General features: G+C 53.0%; 4 protein-coding genes across 4 annotated transcripts; 1 reads left to right on the forward strand and 3 right to left on the reverse strand.

Annotated features, from left to right (window-relative positions):
- Positions 1 to 112: 112 nt before the first annotated feature.
- Positions 113 to 7,715, reverse strand: N7503_003340 (acetyl-CoA carboxylase ACC1). The gene is made up of 3 exons (XM_057062887.1): positions 7,524 to 7,715; positions 7,072 to 7,369; positions 113 to 6,955 (listed from the first exon to the last, which is right to left on the reverse strand). Exons 2-3 carry the CDS (start codon positions 7,228 to 7,230, stop codon positions 242 to 244), a joined length of 6,873 nt encoding a protein of 2,290 aa, XP_056923802.1. The 5' UTR covers positions 7,231 to 7,369; positions 7,524 to 7,715; the 3' UTR covers positions 113 to 241.
- Positions 7,716 to 8,651: 936 nt separating this feature from the next.
- Positions 8,652 to 10,619, reverse strand: nde1 (nuclear distribution protein NudE). Its single transcript, XM_057062888.1, has 2 exons — positions 10,279 to 10,619; positions 8,652 to 10,219 (listed from the first exon to the last, which is right to left on the reverse strand). Exons 1-2 carry the CDS (start codon positions 10,513 to 10,515, stop codon positions 8,717 to 8,719), a joined length of 1,740 nt encoding a protein of 579 aa, XP_056923803.1. The 5' UTR covers positions 10,516 to 10,619; the 3' UTR covers positions 8,652 to 8,716.
- A 1,434-nt stretch (positions 10,620 to 12,053) lies between these two features.
- Positions 12,054 to 13,403, forward strand: N7503_003342 (cysteine hydrolase family protein; the record flags this gene model as incomplete). Its single annotated transcript, XM_057062889.1, has 4 exons — positions 12,054 to 12,160; positions 12,229 to 12,653; positions 12,713 to 12,844; positions 12,901 to 13,403. 4 exons carry the CDS (start codon positions 12,054 to 12,056, stop codon positions 13,401 to 13,403), a joined length of 1,167 nt encoding a protein of 388 aa, XP_056923804.1.
- A 497-nt stretch (positions 13,404 to 13,900) lies between these two features.
- N7503_003343 (TRAPP subunit TRS20) lies at positions 13,901 to 14,551 on the reverse strand (the record flags this gene model as incomplete). The annotated part of the gene is made up of 2 exons (XM_057062890.1): positions 13,901 to 14,261; positions 14,361 to 14,551. The coding sequence occupies 2 exons, from the start codon at positions 14,549 to 14,551 to the stop codon at positions 13,901 to 13,903; spliced, it is 552 nt and encodes a 183-aa protein (XP_056923805.1).
- Positions 14,552 to 15,407: the final 856 nt, after the last annotated feature.

Below are 15,407 nucleotides of genomic sequence, written 5' to 3' on the forward strand. Positions count from 1 at the left end.
GGACCAGGAGTTCGTTTCTACTAGGACCTAGGATCAAATAAATGTACGAGGAATTGAGGATTCAAGTTGAAAGACATTTAATATAACTATTAAATACACTAGACGAAAACTTTCATAGAATAATAAAAAAGAAAAAACCGATCACAAAACACCGATGCAAAAGCTTTAACAGAAACAAAAAAATCACATCAACATCATTTCATAAGAGAACTCTATTTTGCTTCACACTGTGTCTCTGACACTACGCGGAGCCGAGGTACTTCAGGACAGACTCACGCTCCTCAACGGGAAGCATAGAGAGAACCTGCTGAACACCAAGGAGACCACCCTCCTTGTTTCCGATGAGAAGCTGGGCAACCTCGGAAGCAACACCCTCAGTACGGAGAGCCTCGACCTTAGACTGGACGAGCTTCTTGTTCTCCTCGTACCACATGGCAACCTTGTGGTCGTCGTGCTCGAGTTCATCATCAAGGAGACCGGTCCAGGCACGGAGGCTCTTGAGGTGAATAGCACGGGGAGACTCGACGGTGGGGTGAGTAACACCGGTGTTGGGGATAGCACCAGCGGAACCAGTGCGGGGAGCGGGGGAGGGAGAGGCGGTGACCATGCGCTTGACGATGAGCTCTTCGCTGAGACGGCGGCGCAGACGCCAGTAGAAGAAGCGACGGGCGTTCTGCCACTTGAGGGCTTGACGGATGGTGTTCTTGGCCTTCATGCGACCAGCGCGGTCGTGCAGGTCGGCGAACTGGAGGGCAATCTGCATGTAGACGGGCAGAAGCTGCTCCTCACGGGCGGCCATCTTGATCTTGATATCGGAGAGCTGCTCGTTGGTGAGGGAGGTGTCCTCCAGGGAGCGGCGGAGCTCGCCGTAGGTGGGGTCGAGACGGGCCATGGTCTCGAGCTGCTTGTCACGGCGGAACTTGATACCGACGATACCCTCGGGCTCGAGGACACCACCACGGGCATCCTCATCGGCGTACATCTCCATCTGCTCGGGGTTGATCGTAGGGTCAACAACGACCCAAGATCCACCACGGAGCTCACCGAAGGGAGGAATGTAGACGAAGACGGGCTGCTCGTACTTGACGAGAGCATCGACAATGTACGAACCGTACTTGAGCACCTCGTTGTACATGTCACGCTGACCACCAGAGAAACCTCTCCAGTTGGCCAAGATCATGACAGGCAGCTGCTCACCGTTGTTGAAGTCACGCAGAGCCTGGGCGGTCTTGTAGGCGGAGTTGGGGTACCACACACCACCAGCCTCCTGGGTGATCATCTCCATGGAGTCGGGGTTGGCGGGGTCAGCAGGAGTGACGTTCTCGACCGAGCGGGACTCAACAGCGATGACACCCATAGGGATACCGCCGAGACGAGCACGACCAACAACGACAGTCTTGGCCCAGCCACCAAGAGCCTCCTCGAAGGAGTCCTTGTCGAACAGACCAGGGAGGAAGCCCTCCTCATCCTGCTTACCAGCGATCAACCAGCGGACATCGTAGGCCTGCTTGTCAGAAGGAGGGAAGTAAGCAATGTCACGGTCCCAGTTGTCAGACCAGGGGCGGATGGGAACGGGAGCGTTCTTCTTGTCAGGAACGAAGGACATCCACTCAACAATCTTCTGCACACCCTCGAAGTCATCGTTGGCAGTCATGTGGGAAACACCGTTCTTGTACATGATCTGGGTACCACCGAGCTGCAGGTTGGAGGTGTAAACCTCACGACCAAGGAGCTTGTTGATGGCAGGAGCACCAGTGAGGATGATGGGCTGACCCTCAACCTGGATAGCACGCTGACCAAGACGAACCAGGTAGGCACCAATACCGACAGAGCGGCAGGTAACCAGGGTGATGGTGAAGATGTCCTCGTAAGCCTTGGAAGTGGCACCGGCAATAAGACCAGAGCCCTTCAGACACTCAACACCAAGACCGTCCTTGGCACCAATGACAGTGGTGATCTTGTGACGCTCCTCACCGTCCTCGTGGATGAGCTCGGTGATGACCTCCTTCTGCTTGCTAGCGTCGAAGCGCTTCTTGACCTCAGGAGTAAGGTAGAGGTACTTGAAGCCAGCCTCGGGCTTGGAAGCATCGTTCCAGGCAACAGAGAAGAAGGGAATCAGCTCATCAGCCATACCGATACGGGCACCGGAGTTGGCAGACAGGTAGATACGGGGAATACCAAGCTTGCGAGCCAGCTCAGTACACTTGTGGAAGAACTTGTCTTCCTGGGGACCGAATGAACCAATCTGGAAGGTGATGTCGTTGGCGACGATGATGAAACGACGACCGCGGGGGTACTCAGGGGTACGGGCAGTGACAATCCATCCGACCATACCGTGGCTGTTGGTACCGGGCTCACGGGAGACCTCGACCAGGTTGTCGGTGTCATCCAGCACAAGCTCGCTGTAGTCGATGCACTCGCCAACAGGAGGACGCTGGGAGGACAGAGATGGGATGGTCGCGAGAGCCTTGGTCCAGCTGTTCTGGAAGGCCTGGCGGAAGAGCTCGGGGAAATCGTAGACGTACTGAGTTCCCATGAGGTGTGCCTTGTAACGCTTGGGCTGCAACCACTCCTTGGTAGGGTAGGGGGTGGACACAGGGCGCATGTGCATGGAGCCAAGCTTGGTGGTACCACCAATGCTCTGGAAGATCCACTCTCCCTTCTCGGACTTGCGCTCAATGTAGAGCTCAACCTGGATGATGAAACCGTAGGTGTTGCTGATGATAACACGCAGAGGGTAGGCCATTCCAGTGGTGGGGTCAGTGCAGAGGATACGAATCTCAGCACCAGTGACACGCAGACGCCACAGACGGCGACCGAAGCGGTCAAGGAAGCCAGCAAGAGCCTGCTCAACATCGACGGGCTCGAGGTTGAAGACGGGGGAGAAGTTGATGAAGATGTGGTTAAGATCAGAGTTGTTGTTGCCAATGATCTCCAGAGCATCCAGAATATCGGTCATCAGACGATCAGCCTCCGAGATCAGGTACTCGGCAGTAGGAATGTCATCGCGGAGACGACCAGGACGGACGACAGCACGAACGAAGTAGCGCTTGTCAACAGCCTTGTCGTTCTCAGGACCCTTACCAATAGCCTCGTAAACGTGGATGTTACGGTTCTCGGTGAAGACAGGGGTGATCTTGAACTTGGACAGACGGCCCAGCTCAAGCTGGAAAGCGAGGGCAGGCTCGTTGTGACGGATACTGACATCCTCGTCGTAGTTGGGGCCACGGAAGGTGAAGTAACCGGGGTACACACCCTTCTTGCCACAGATGAAAGTAATGCGACGAATACGGCGAGCAAGCAGCTCATCCTTGGTGCTAGCAAGGAGCTCCTGCATCTGAGAGACAAGCTCAGCGTCATCCAGGTTCTCGATGTCACGGATGGCGATGTTGCAGACACCAGTGAGCTCACTGTCGTTCTCAAGCTTGGCAGTGGGACGACGCTTGCCCTCCAGGTTGGCAATCAGACCGTTACCACCGACAGCCTTGAGCGGGGCACGGGGGAAAGCCTCCAGAGCCTTAGACAAGGACTCCTCAGCATCCTCCAGGTATTGAACGGGGATGATAACACCCTTGCGGACGGGGTCGGTGGATGGGTCATTGGCCATGTAGGACATCTCACTGATGGAGTTGATGCGCTTGAAGGGGCTGGGGATCTCGGCAGTGGGAGTGCCAGGAGCGGAGGGCTGGGTGGAAGACACAGAGCCAAACTCAGCCTGGTTGCCGACCTTGCTCAGGGTGAAGTCCCAGGTCAGGAAGGGGACCTCCGAACCGGCGTGGTAATCGATACCCTTCAGAGTGTAGGCACGGTAAGCACGGCGAACGTAAACCTCCAGAGCAGCAAGGGTGACCCAAGGGTCCTGGTGGACGAAGAAGCGAGGAAGCACATCGAAAACGGTGTACTTGGAATCGACAACCTCCTTCAGGGCAGCAAACTCAGGCTCACGGTGCTCCCAACCAGTCTCGCCGTAGCTGGACTCAACGACGGAAGAGCGCAGGATGTGCTCCATCTGAGTTAGACGCTCCTCCAGGGAAGGCATGGCGCACTGGATAAGGACCTCACGAGCCTTAAGAGTGACCTTAGCGGTGGAGCGAGCCTCGAGATCAGTCAACTTCTTCAAGACAGGCTTGAAGTAGGGGGCAACATTGCCAACCTCGGGCTGGTTGGGACGGTACATGTCCAGGATAGCCAGGATCAGGTTGTTCTTGGAGCCAACACGGCTGTGGGAGAGAACAGTGTGAACAACCTTGGTGATGTCCTCCTTGTTCTCCTCACGGAGCTTGAGAATAACATCCTCGTCACGCTTGGTGCCGGTGGAGAAAAGCTTCTCAACGTCGTAGTACTGCTGGAGCAGAGAAATGAAGACATTGTACTCGTTCACCTTAAGACCGTCGAGGTACTTGTTGATGACGTGAACCAGGGGCAGAAGAGTGGTGCGCAAGATGTCAGCATCGGCAGGGTTGACGTTGTCCTCAATGAAGCGGACAATGGTCTTCTGGAGCTGCTTAGCAGGGAACTCGGCCTGACGAACACGAGCCTTCTCGACAACAGCACCAAGCTGGGCATCCAGCTTCTGGGGCATACGAGAGTGCAGAGCCGAGAACTGAGCGGTCCACTCTCCGTAGGGCAGATCCGGGTTGCGGAGGACCTCAACGAGCTCCTTCAGGGTGGTACCCATGATGACCTGGTTGTCGAAACCACGGAGAATGTTCTCCAAGATGCTGTAGAGCAGAGTGAAGCGCTGGGGAGCCTTAGTACCGACCACAGTAGGCGAGCCAAGGTCAGGCAGCTGTCCAGAGAAGGGAGTGGCGTGCTTGACGCGGGAGGGGTCATCCAGGGCGAGGATTCCGAGGATGTCGCCAGCCTCAAGAGTGGCACCAGGCTGCTTGATGAGCTGCACAATACCATCCTCCTGGGCAATGAGGGGCATGTACATCTTCATAACCTCAACCTCAGCGTAGGGCTGACCAGCACGGACGTGCTCACCGTTCTCCACGGTGAACTTGACAAGCTTACCGGGAGAAGGAGTGCGGAGCTGAGTGGGGTCGTTCTCCTGCTCCAGAAGGCAAGTCTTACCATCCACACTGATACGAGTGGCAGCAGGCTCCTCCTTCCAGTAAACGTTGTGACTGCGGCCGTCCAGCAGAACGAGCAGACCACCGTCAGCCAGGGCACGCACACCAACGGAGCACTTGGAACCGTTGATGAACAAGTGGTAGCTGTCAAGACCGGCACGGGTGGCGGTGAACTTGTAACGGGCACCCTCGTAAATGAAGTCGACGGGGAAGACGGTCTTCAGAACATCCTTGGAAGAGACCTGACCCTTCTCAAGGCTCTTGCGGTACTCCTCGATACCCTCCTCGCTGGCCAAGTGCGCCTTGGTGACGGCACCGCAAAGAACGGCAACGATCGGGTCGGGACGCTCAGCAGTCAGCTTGTTGGAGATGAGCTGATCCAACCATCCGGTGGTGATGGTGTTGTCCTCGAAGGCAGGAGTCTCAAGCAGTTTGATCAGGTACTCGACAGTGGTACGGAAATCACCACGAATACTCAACTCCTTCAGCGCCACAACCATGTGCTTCCGCGAGGCAGATCGGTTCTCACCGTAGGCGAAAATGTGACCGAACTGACTGTCGGAGAAACTGTGAATACCACCGGCAGTACCGACGGAGAAGTAACCCCAGACGTTGGAAGAACTACGGAAGTTCAGCTCGTGCATGGTACCGCTGGAAGGCTTGAAGCCCTCGCCAGGATCTTCGGAGGTGATACGACAAGCAGTGGTGTGGCCCTTGGGCTGGGGGCGACGCTGGGTCTTGAAGCTCTCCTCGCTGGAGAAGTCAAAGTCAATCTCGGAGGCGGTGTTGGGGTCGACACCGTAGAGCAGACGAATATCACGGATCTGGTGCAGGGGAATACCCATGGCAATCTGGAGCTGAGCAGCGGGCAGGTTGACACCGGAGACCATCTCAGTGGTGGGATGCTCGACCTGGAGACGGGGGTTCAACTCGAGGAAGTAGAACTTGTCGTCGGAGTGCGAGTACAGGTACTCGACGGTACCGGCAGAGACGTAACCGACCAGGCGACCCAGGCTGACGGCGGCCTTCTCCATGGCCTGGAAAGTAGGCTGCTTGGCAATGGTGACGGGAGCCTCCTCAATGATCTTCTGGTGACGACGCTGCACGGAACAATCACGGCCGAAAAGCGAAATGTTGTTACCGTACTGATCGGCCAGCAATTGCACCTCCAAGTGGCGGGCGTTTCCAGCCAGCTTCATAATAAAGATGGGCGATCCGGGGATCTCGTTGGCGGCGGCGTTGTACAGGGAGACAAAGTCCTCCTCGTTGTCGACCTTGCGAATACCCTTACCACCACCACCCTCGGAGGCCTTGATCATAACGGGGAAACCAATCTGCTTGGCCTTCTCCAGACCCTCAGCTGGGGATGTTGTGCAACCCTTGGCGTAGATATCGTCCTTCACGGTCACAATTCCATGCTCGTCAACTTCCACATCGTCGACACCGGTTCCGGACCACGGGATACAGGGAACTCCGGCGTGCTGTGCAACAATGGTGGAGGAAATCTTGTCTCCCAGGGAGCGCATGGCCGAGGCTGGGGGACCAATGAAGATAATCTTCTTTGGCGACGCCGCCAACGACTCGGGTAACCGAGGGTTCTCGGAAGCGTGACCCCAACCAGCCCACACGGCGTGGACATCCATGCGCTCTGCCACATCGACGATGAGCTCGACGTTGGCATAATTATTATTATTTGTGCCACCCGGCACCTCGACGTATTGATCGGCCATGCGAATGTAGTCGGCGTTGGCGTGCAAATCCTCGGGAGTCGCCATCACAGTGAATTGAATTGCGCGCTCATTGCCAAATGTCTCATAGGCCCATTTCCGCACTGAGCGGATCTCCTTGACGGCGGCGATACCGTTGTTGGCGATCAGCACCTAGAAAATAAACACCCCGCTTGTCAGTTTCAATTTTAATTTGCTTTGCTTCTCTCTCGCTTTCCGAGGTCCTTGCAACGTCCGACACTTCTTCTGGGGTTGAATTGAGTACTCACGGAGCTGATCACGGAGTGACCTCCATGTTTGGCCACAAAGTCCTTGACGGCACTTGGAGGCGCGGCATCGAGGTTGTTGCCACCGATGAAATGTGAAGGAATAGTATCTTTAGCCGGGATACTGCTACCGTTTGCTGAGTTTCCGTTGGGGACGCCCATGATGTATCGATCAATTAGGCCGACTCAACGACCATGCGGGGGGGTAAAGGATAAAGTGTGTCGGAGTATTAAACAGCGCTGCTGTTACAAAGTAATATACAGGGAAGTTCCGGACGGTGGCTAGTCACGGAGTAAGAATCTGTTGCTTATGATAATCAGCAATCAGCCCAAAATTCGGGGTTTCTCGATTTTGGAGAAAAGCCGAGAAGGAAAAGAAGCAGGGGCGGGAAGGGAAGTTCTGCAGGACCGCAGGTCCGTAGGTCTGCAAACGGAGGGTTGCTATGTACACTTACTGATTGTTCAAAAGAGCCACCACTTTTGAAGCCCTGAAATTGAGGATAGGAGAAATAGATTAAAAAAGAGAAAACGGAATTCAAAGTGATCCGGGGTTCATGATGAACAAGTAGCTCAGCAATTTTTTTTTTGGTGAGTTACTAACGCTGGGAATGAATTGGCCCCACCAGCTTTTGGCCCGTGGAGTGTCGGTCCCAACCAGGTACCTCCTTCTAGCGCTGTTTACTATGGAGATCCCAGGTACCAAAATGCCCCCAACCAACGTCGTGTTGGGCGGATCCACTCTCTTCCGACCAATCGGATCCCACTTGACCTTCTATTGGACTCGACTGGACTCTACACTTCTTTCCCTGAAATTCGTTTCCGTCGAGTTCGGATACCGAAATCGGTGGCTTTTTTCCATATCTTCCTGGCGTGATTGGTGGCTGCATTGTACATCTGTGGAAACCCCGGTATCTCAAGCATACACAGAATAGTCTATCTGATCAAGTTGCCAAAGGAGGCAATTTGAGTTCTATTAATATGGTCAGATTAATAAGTCCTAACTTTCTCTGGACTCAAAATCGGGCCAAATCCAGGCACTTGTTCAGGAACATCATGACGTGGTTGACTGAAAGGGGGAAAGGAAGAGATGAAACGTGGGGTCGATAACGAACTACTCAGCGCCGGATTAGGAACTCCGCGCAGGAACATGATAGAACATGGGCCCCCAACACCTGAACCAAAAACAGGAATAACAAGAAAATCTAAGTATAGAGAAGATACCCTCGTATACAGTCTACAAGAAGAATTCGACATAAAAATCGTTCGTGGGTATTGTAAACGCCTCGCGACGGAAAGTATGAGAAGGAAGATTGCTGAGACACAGCTTGGGACGCCTGAGACTCCATCCAAGGCTACAAAAAAAAATTGAAGGAAGCACAGCACAACGGCTGGGATTCCCATAAGCAACACCTCCACGCGGTCATGGTAAAAAAGGGATCTGTACAGGAAAAGCGCAGAAGGGGTCTAGGTCCACCATCCAGGTGGATCGCAGAATGCAAAAATGCAAGAAACTGGACAAAAATCTCCCTTGCGTCCAGGCAAATAGTCGGAAAATAGCATGGTCCAAGTAGAAGAAAAGATTGCCAAATCCAAAACGGAAAGAACCATACTTCGGGAGATCCAACGTGAAACAAGGAAGACGTTACTTCTAAAAAGTCTCGCCGAGCCCATTGGCCTGCTTTCGGTCGGGTGGTGGCATCCCTCCCGGGCCGATGCTGGTCTTAAAGCTTCGGGGGGTGGGGATAGCCGAAACGCCACTAGTGGTGCGTTTCTTCAATCCCGGGGTAGCCGAAATTGATGGCCGTCGGAAATCTAGTGGAATGCGGGAGGTCGGCGTCGTCGGGCTCGAGACGTCTCGGTCCTCATCAATGTTGGACATACTACCCACAGAAGGGGTTTGTCCATTATGGTTGCTCAGAGAAGAGCGAGGGCGTCGGCTTTCGGTGGTAGGATTCGTAGAATAATGGCCGAGAGGGGTTTTGGCGCCAGGACGACTTGATCGACTCTCGGGACGAACGGGTACGCCGGAGTGGACGCTCTGGCTGAATGAACTGCGGCTCGAGTAACTAGTCCGGCTGCTGGGCCGACTGTCCCCGGTCCGTGCACTTGCACCGAAGGACTGGCGATTTTGCGGTAATGACGGGTTGCCTTCGCTGTCTCGTACCGAGGAGCCATAACTGCTCCCACTCAAGCGCTTGGAGGAGCTTCTCCGCACAGTGACCGTCGACGGGACTGGGCTGTCACTCACGACAGATCCGGAACGAGGTGAACCACGGGATGAAGTGTCAGAAGGCGCAGGGAGTAGTGACTTGGCAGATTGCACACGCTCTTCGAGCTTCTGCATCTTCCCGATCAGGCCCCGAATCTGGTACAAGGACCCTGACTTGGGCAGTCCCGTTGGGCGCGGGCCATTCATCCTGGTCATGCTAGTGCGAGAGGCGACAGAGGGGGTGGAGCGACTCGCATTGCTAAAAGCGAGGGACGACGCTCGAGAATGATTCGGCCGAGGCTGGGTTCTGGCTTGTTGCAGGGTCCGGGAGTTGACAGCATCTGCACCCGCGACTCTCGTTCGAGGGAAGGTAGGGGTAGCATTGATAGACCTGCGGAAGTTGGTCGAGGCCTCGGAGATGGGAGGCGACGGAGGAGTCGCAGTGGTAGATGCCAATGATGACTTGGCTGGTGGTGTTGCAAACACAGGTGAAGATGTGGCAGTGCCAGGCGAGCGGTCGAAGATTTCGAAGGTCTGCGGGGTTGACGGGCTGCGGTAAAGGGGTGTCGGCTTGCGACGACGGTAACCATGTCCCTCAGCGTGTCGCAGTCTCTCTTGTACAATCTCGGCCTCGACCTTCAGATCGGACAATTCATCGCGCAGACGTTGGTTATCAATCCGGAGACTCTCACGCTCCTGGTCACCTGCCCGTATCTCCTCCTCCAGCAGCACTCCGCGCTCAATGGCCATATTGTACTTGGATTCCAAGTCCTCCAGGGACGATGTTGTATTCCGGGCTTGTCGTTCATAGTCGTCATTTGCAACCTCAATGTCACGTAACTTCAGCTGGAGAGAACGGCTTGTATCGCGGAGAGCAGTGATCTCCTTCTGCAGATTGTTTTGGGCGGCGTTGGCTTCGGATTTAGACTGCTTGTATTTGGTCTGGAAACACATGAGTCGCCGCGTCGCATCAAACATTAATCCTCATCATAGCAACATACCTTCCACTCCTCAACCTCGTACCGCTGGGTATCCAATTTTTCTTTCAGCTGGCGCTCACGTTTCTCTGAAGCTTCAATGTCTTTCTCTAGCTCGGCCTCCAATTCATGGCTGGATAGTTGAAAGTCCGCCAGCTCCGATTCTAACTGTTCATATTGGGCTTTGTAGTGCGCAAGCTCATCTCGGTATGAGCTGCTGGTGTGCTTCTTCTCAGAAGGTACTTCATCGGCGGCAGGCATCTTCCCACGTTGGGCACCCGGCGGTGGGTCACAGACAAGGTGACCGCGAGATCCGGTTCACCAAACTTATAGCAAATTCAGGGCCGAGTCGAAATCAGCACAATTCAAACCCAAAAAGGATCCTCCTTTCGAGTTCATGCGCCGGTGTTGTGCGCGACACCCGGTCCGTGAGTTCTCGATAAGAGCCCCTCGTCGAGGCGGTGACGATGGCGATCGGGAATGTGATGGCCGAGCACCCTCCACCGTAGAGAGTGTATGCGCCAGAAAGAAAGTTCCAACGCGAAGAGGGCCCCGAGTAAATAAACTTACCTTATTGCTCCCCTTTCATGGGAGGGAACTCTCACGGTGGAAGGCACAGTGTTGTTGTGATGCAAAGCAAAGCGGCTTGATTAGATTGTTGATTTCCTGTCGTCAGGGGCCCCATGCGCTAGTCCATATTCAGCGGTGCCACGATACGTTATGTAATCGTATGCATCTATGCACGTTCTTATGATCTTTACTTCGACAATGTTGGCATCTACTTTAAACTTAGTGGGAAGCCTGGTCACTTTACTCCATATCAGACTTACGTTTCTTCTAATTGATGGACTGCGAGAGTATAGCATCAACACCTCATGCTGTCCGCCTGCAGATGCCCAGGTGGTACCTAATGAGCACTGGCCCAGATAAGTTGGGCTGAATATATTTATTCTGGGCTGCGGTACCTGAGCCATCCATCCATAGATTAATGCGTCAATATTATTACACCTCCTGCAATATTTAAATCTAATAATGTCTATATATATAGAGTTTAAATATGCAATCAATATCCTAACATTGAATTCCGATACCTTCTTCGAAGTATCATAATGTTTGGAGGTATGCGTGGTTCAAACAACCGGATGTGCCGTAAACTCCACATCTGTAGACCCATGCGTGCCACCGGATTTTCCTTTCTCCACGCACAGAATATTCCCACGGCCCTTCGCTCCACGCACCAAACACAAAACGTGATTTCTTTCATTTCATCCGCCTGAACCTTTTCCTTCCACGCACTCCCTCTTCACGCTTCCTCCAGGAGTATCTTCACCGCCTTCATCTTTGTGCTCGTCCACCTTACGTAACATTTAAGCCTCAGGCCACAAGGTCGTGGATCTCGATCGCGTCTGGATCCATTCGATTGACCTGGAGCTGGAGGTATACCCCAGAGCTTCGTGCGAAAGAAGGTGAGATATCTTGGTGTTGTGTGTAGGCGTGCGCGTATGTTATTCTCATCTCTCCGTGTCCCAATATCCCACATCTCTCTTGTTCCATTCACCCCCCTTCCCAAGGCATCCGTCCAACCTGGAGCTGCTATGCCCACGCACGGCTTCGTTCGATCGCAAACCGATCGTCGGGATTGCTTCCACGCACTTGTTTATCATCCCCTTCTGGCTCCCACAGCTCGACTAACCCGAACGGCGAGGCCTACCCGGCTTGGCTGGGGTATGCAAATACCGTGCTGACGAGCCTACTATATAGACACCGTTTAGATCGTGGCGTCAACCTCTGAGTCCGCCATGGCGAGCCCCTCCGATCTGAACCTGGACGCGCCCAGCGACCTTCAGGACATTCCTGAATTAGCCATGCAATTGATTCCCCCACCTGAGGGAACATACCCAGACAAGTCTGTCTCCCAATTGTCCCCTTGCGTGGAATCAACGTCATATACTAACCTCCGCTTTCGCGCTTTAGGAACGCTCTACTTCAGGCAGTCCAAGATCATGGGAAGACACATGGCTATAATGTGGTCGTGAAATCGTCCAGTACCCCTACCGAGAAAAAGCCAGGTCGCACGGCCAAGGTGTGGTTGCGCTGTGACCGTGGTGGACATTACCGGCCCCGGAATGGGCTTACTGAGGAGACACGCAAGCGCCGGCGTACATCGCGTCTCATGGATTGTCCCTTCATGCTGGTCGCGGCTGGGTCCCCTGGAATTTGGACTCTTACCGTCCTCAATGCGACCCATAACCATGGTCCCATGATCGAGAAGCCTCGCCAGATCCCTCAACACAAGGTTCGCAAGGGTCAACTCCCTGCGATGCCATATGACTGGCCCCATGATGCTTCTTTTAGCCCGTACACCACGGCACTTGTGATTATTGATATGCAAAAGGACTGTATGTATACCGACATCGTAATTTGTGATATATGAAGTATATGAACTAACAATTCTTAGTTTGTACACCCGGCGGTTACATGGAGTTCCAAGGTTATGATATCTCTGAAGCGCAGGCCCTGATCCCAAAGATCCAGCGACTACTAATGGCATTCCGCTCTGCTAATTTCCCGGTCTACCACACACGTGAAGGTATCTTCCAGCCCCAGCGAAGTATGCCTTGAGGGAGTTACTAATCCAGTATCTAGGACACCGCCCAGATTTGTCTACCCTTTCTAGCCGGGAGTCGCATCGGTCCCGCAACAATGCCTCAGGCCTTGGCATTGGCGCTCTTGGACCATTGGGCCGTCTGCTCGTTCGTGGTGAGGGTGGCTGGAATATCGTGGACGAATTATGCCCCTTCGCAAATGAGCCAGTTATCGACAAACCTGGACGTAGCGCGTTTGCTCACACCGACTTTGAGCTTCTCCTTCGCAACAAAGGAATCAAGAACCTTATCATCACGGGCGTTACCACAGACGTCTGTGTATCTTCCACCATGCGCGAAGCCAATGATCGGGGGTTCGACTGTGTGGTTCTCGAAGATGGAACTTCTGCCGCGGACTCGGCGCTCCATAACAGCACGATTGAGTCTGTCAAGATGGAGGGCGGCATCTTCGGAGCCGTCAGCAAGATCGAAGATGTGGTGCATGCGCTTGAAAATTTCAAGTCCGTCACCATGAAAAAGCTTGCTCCTCAGTTGAGTGCATGATCATTCATCTAGTGAATATTTTCTTTTTTAGCGGATCGTTATCGCGATGGGAGGAATTCGGACGGCGTTTCGGGATGGGTCCTTTCTTGATTCTTTGCTTCTTTTTCTTGCGATAATGGCACTGAAAGCGCATGTCATCCTGGTTCCCAGGTTTTTTCATCGGATTTAGCGAGTTCGGGATTTACTGTTTATTTGCTTTCAGGCACAAACACGGCCACATTTGTCTTTCGAGGGTCCAAAATTCGGACATGGCATAGTATGCATTCGATGCCCAATGCAATCCAGGCTCTCATATGGGTATCATACAATTTGCACTTTCATCTACCTTTTAGTATCAGAACCATGACCTAGAGGTATCTGCATAGCACTCCAGACCACCTCGCAAACACCAGGTGCAACAAAAACGATTTCTAACCAACAATGCAATCCCAAACGCCACGCTTCGAGTAATAAAAGCCATGAGGATAGAAAATTATCCCATATTAAAGTTCGCATCCCTACAGCCACTTCTTTCCCGCGGCCGTAACCTTCGTCCGAAAGACCGGACTCCGAATCTCCATCCCCTGCTTGTAGAACGGGCTCATAGCGGTCTTCACATAGCTCTCGTAGATCTCATTCATGAACTGGCGCACCGCTTCCTCAGTCTGCGGCGAAGTCGGGTTCGCAGCGATAGAGCTCGACGAAGCACGGGTGGTGGAACCAGACGCGCCCAAAAGCGAAGACGCACCGAGACTACTTGAGTTGCTCGCGGGGAGTTGTGGGGGTTGGTGTAGGAGGAGGAAGCGCGCTCCACTGGGAGTTAGGAAGGCGGAGATATAAGCTGCGGCTGGGGGGTAGGTATCGATATGTTTGAGGTACCTTTGTTTACCAGTTAGTTTGGACAGGAAGTTGGTGGGGGTGGAATGGGATTGGTAGCGGATAAAGAATGCGAAAATTTGGAGGGGTAGGTAAGCTTACATTCCACCATTTGTCCACTGGGTTTCTTCGACGATATCCAGACTCGAGTGGATGATGAATTGGTTCATGTACTGCGCGGTGTCCGGGAACCGGAAGCGGGCAATGCCATCGCCGCCACTTTTGGATGTGCCGAAGGCGATGTTGAATATCGGGGTATCGGTTGGTGAGAGGATGGTAAAGTAGTATGACATCTTGGCGGGATTGGTGAGTGCGGAGGTATGAATGGGGAGTTGAATGGGGGGAAACATGCCTGCCGCTTGATGGGCACGTGATTCGCGGATGTATATGCGGAGCCACTATATGCTAGGATGAGGTAACTGAAGTATAAGCTTAATTCTTCAACGGTTCATAAATATACCTGGCTTATCGCTTGGAAAGAATACTTTGGAATTTATGCGGGGGAATGTTGCTGCTTGATTGCGGGTGTGAATGTCTGTAAACCACTTGGGCAGTGTCCCAAAAGTATACACAAGGGAATATTCGACACCCAAAATTTATCTTCTGACACTTACTTACCTATATGAACTAGGCAAGTAACTGTAGCTCAGCTAAAATTCCGCCTAATTTCTCGGGTATGTATTCAAAACCATACTGTAGAATGTACTGTAGACCCCGGCTTATTTAAAGACAACACTTCAATCGACCCTCGGCTCCAGTCAATGAAAGTTGTGACCGTGGGTGGAAGCGCCCGGATACGTGTCGGTGAGTAAGGGCATATGACTAGAATGCTTCTTCTTTAATGCTTGAGAAATTGGGCATGATATGATTTGGTGTAAATTAGTTACCGCTACTTTAGTATGGGGTCAGAATGTTAATCTTGGTCGAACTATGAGTCTTCGTTTACACAGGAGGACAGAAGTAGACCTATGGTCTCCGCAGAACCCGAAATTCATTTTCACATTATAAATTATATCTACCTAGCTACCTAGAGCATTGTCCAATCTGAGGGAAGTTGATTTTTGGACGAATCCAACTATCGCTGTAATCATAGCATAGTAAGGGAAAGAAAATACAAAGATTGACCGTAGGCAGCTTCAGAAAAATAGT

Source organism: Penicillium pulvis, assembly GCF_028828015.1.
Source record: "Penicillium pulvis strain IBT 33274 chromosome Unknown contig_1_segment0_segment0, whole genome shotgun sequence".
NCBI classification, from domain to species: domain Eukaryota; kingdom Fungi; phylum Ascomycota; class Eurotiomycetes; order Eurotiales; family Aspergillaceae; genus Penicillium; species Penicillium pulvis.

Bases quoted from the DNA above. Each gene is read 5' to 3' on its own strand.
- N7503_003340 (XM_057062887.1), bottom strand. From the start codon at position 7,230: ATGGGCGTCCCCAACGGAAACTCAGCAAACGGTAGCAGTATCCCGGCT. The intron at 6,956-7,071 runs GTGAGTACTCAA...TTTATTTTCTAG, and splicing joins GTCACTCCGTGATCAGCTCC to GTGCTGATCGCCAACAACGG.
- nde1 (XM_057062888.1), bottom strand. From the start codon at position 10,515: ATGCCTGCCGCCGATGAAGTACCTTCTGAGAAGAAGCACACCAGCAGC. The intron at 10,220-10,278 runs GTATGTTGCTAT...ATGTGTTTCCAG, and splicing joins ACGAGGTTGAGGAGTGGAAG to ACCAAATACAAGCAGTCTAA.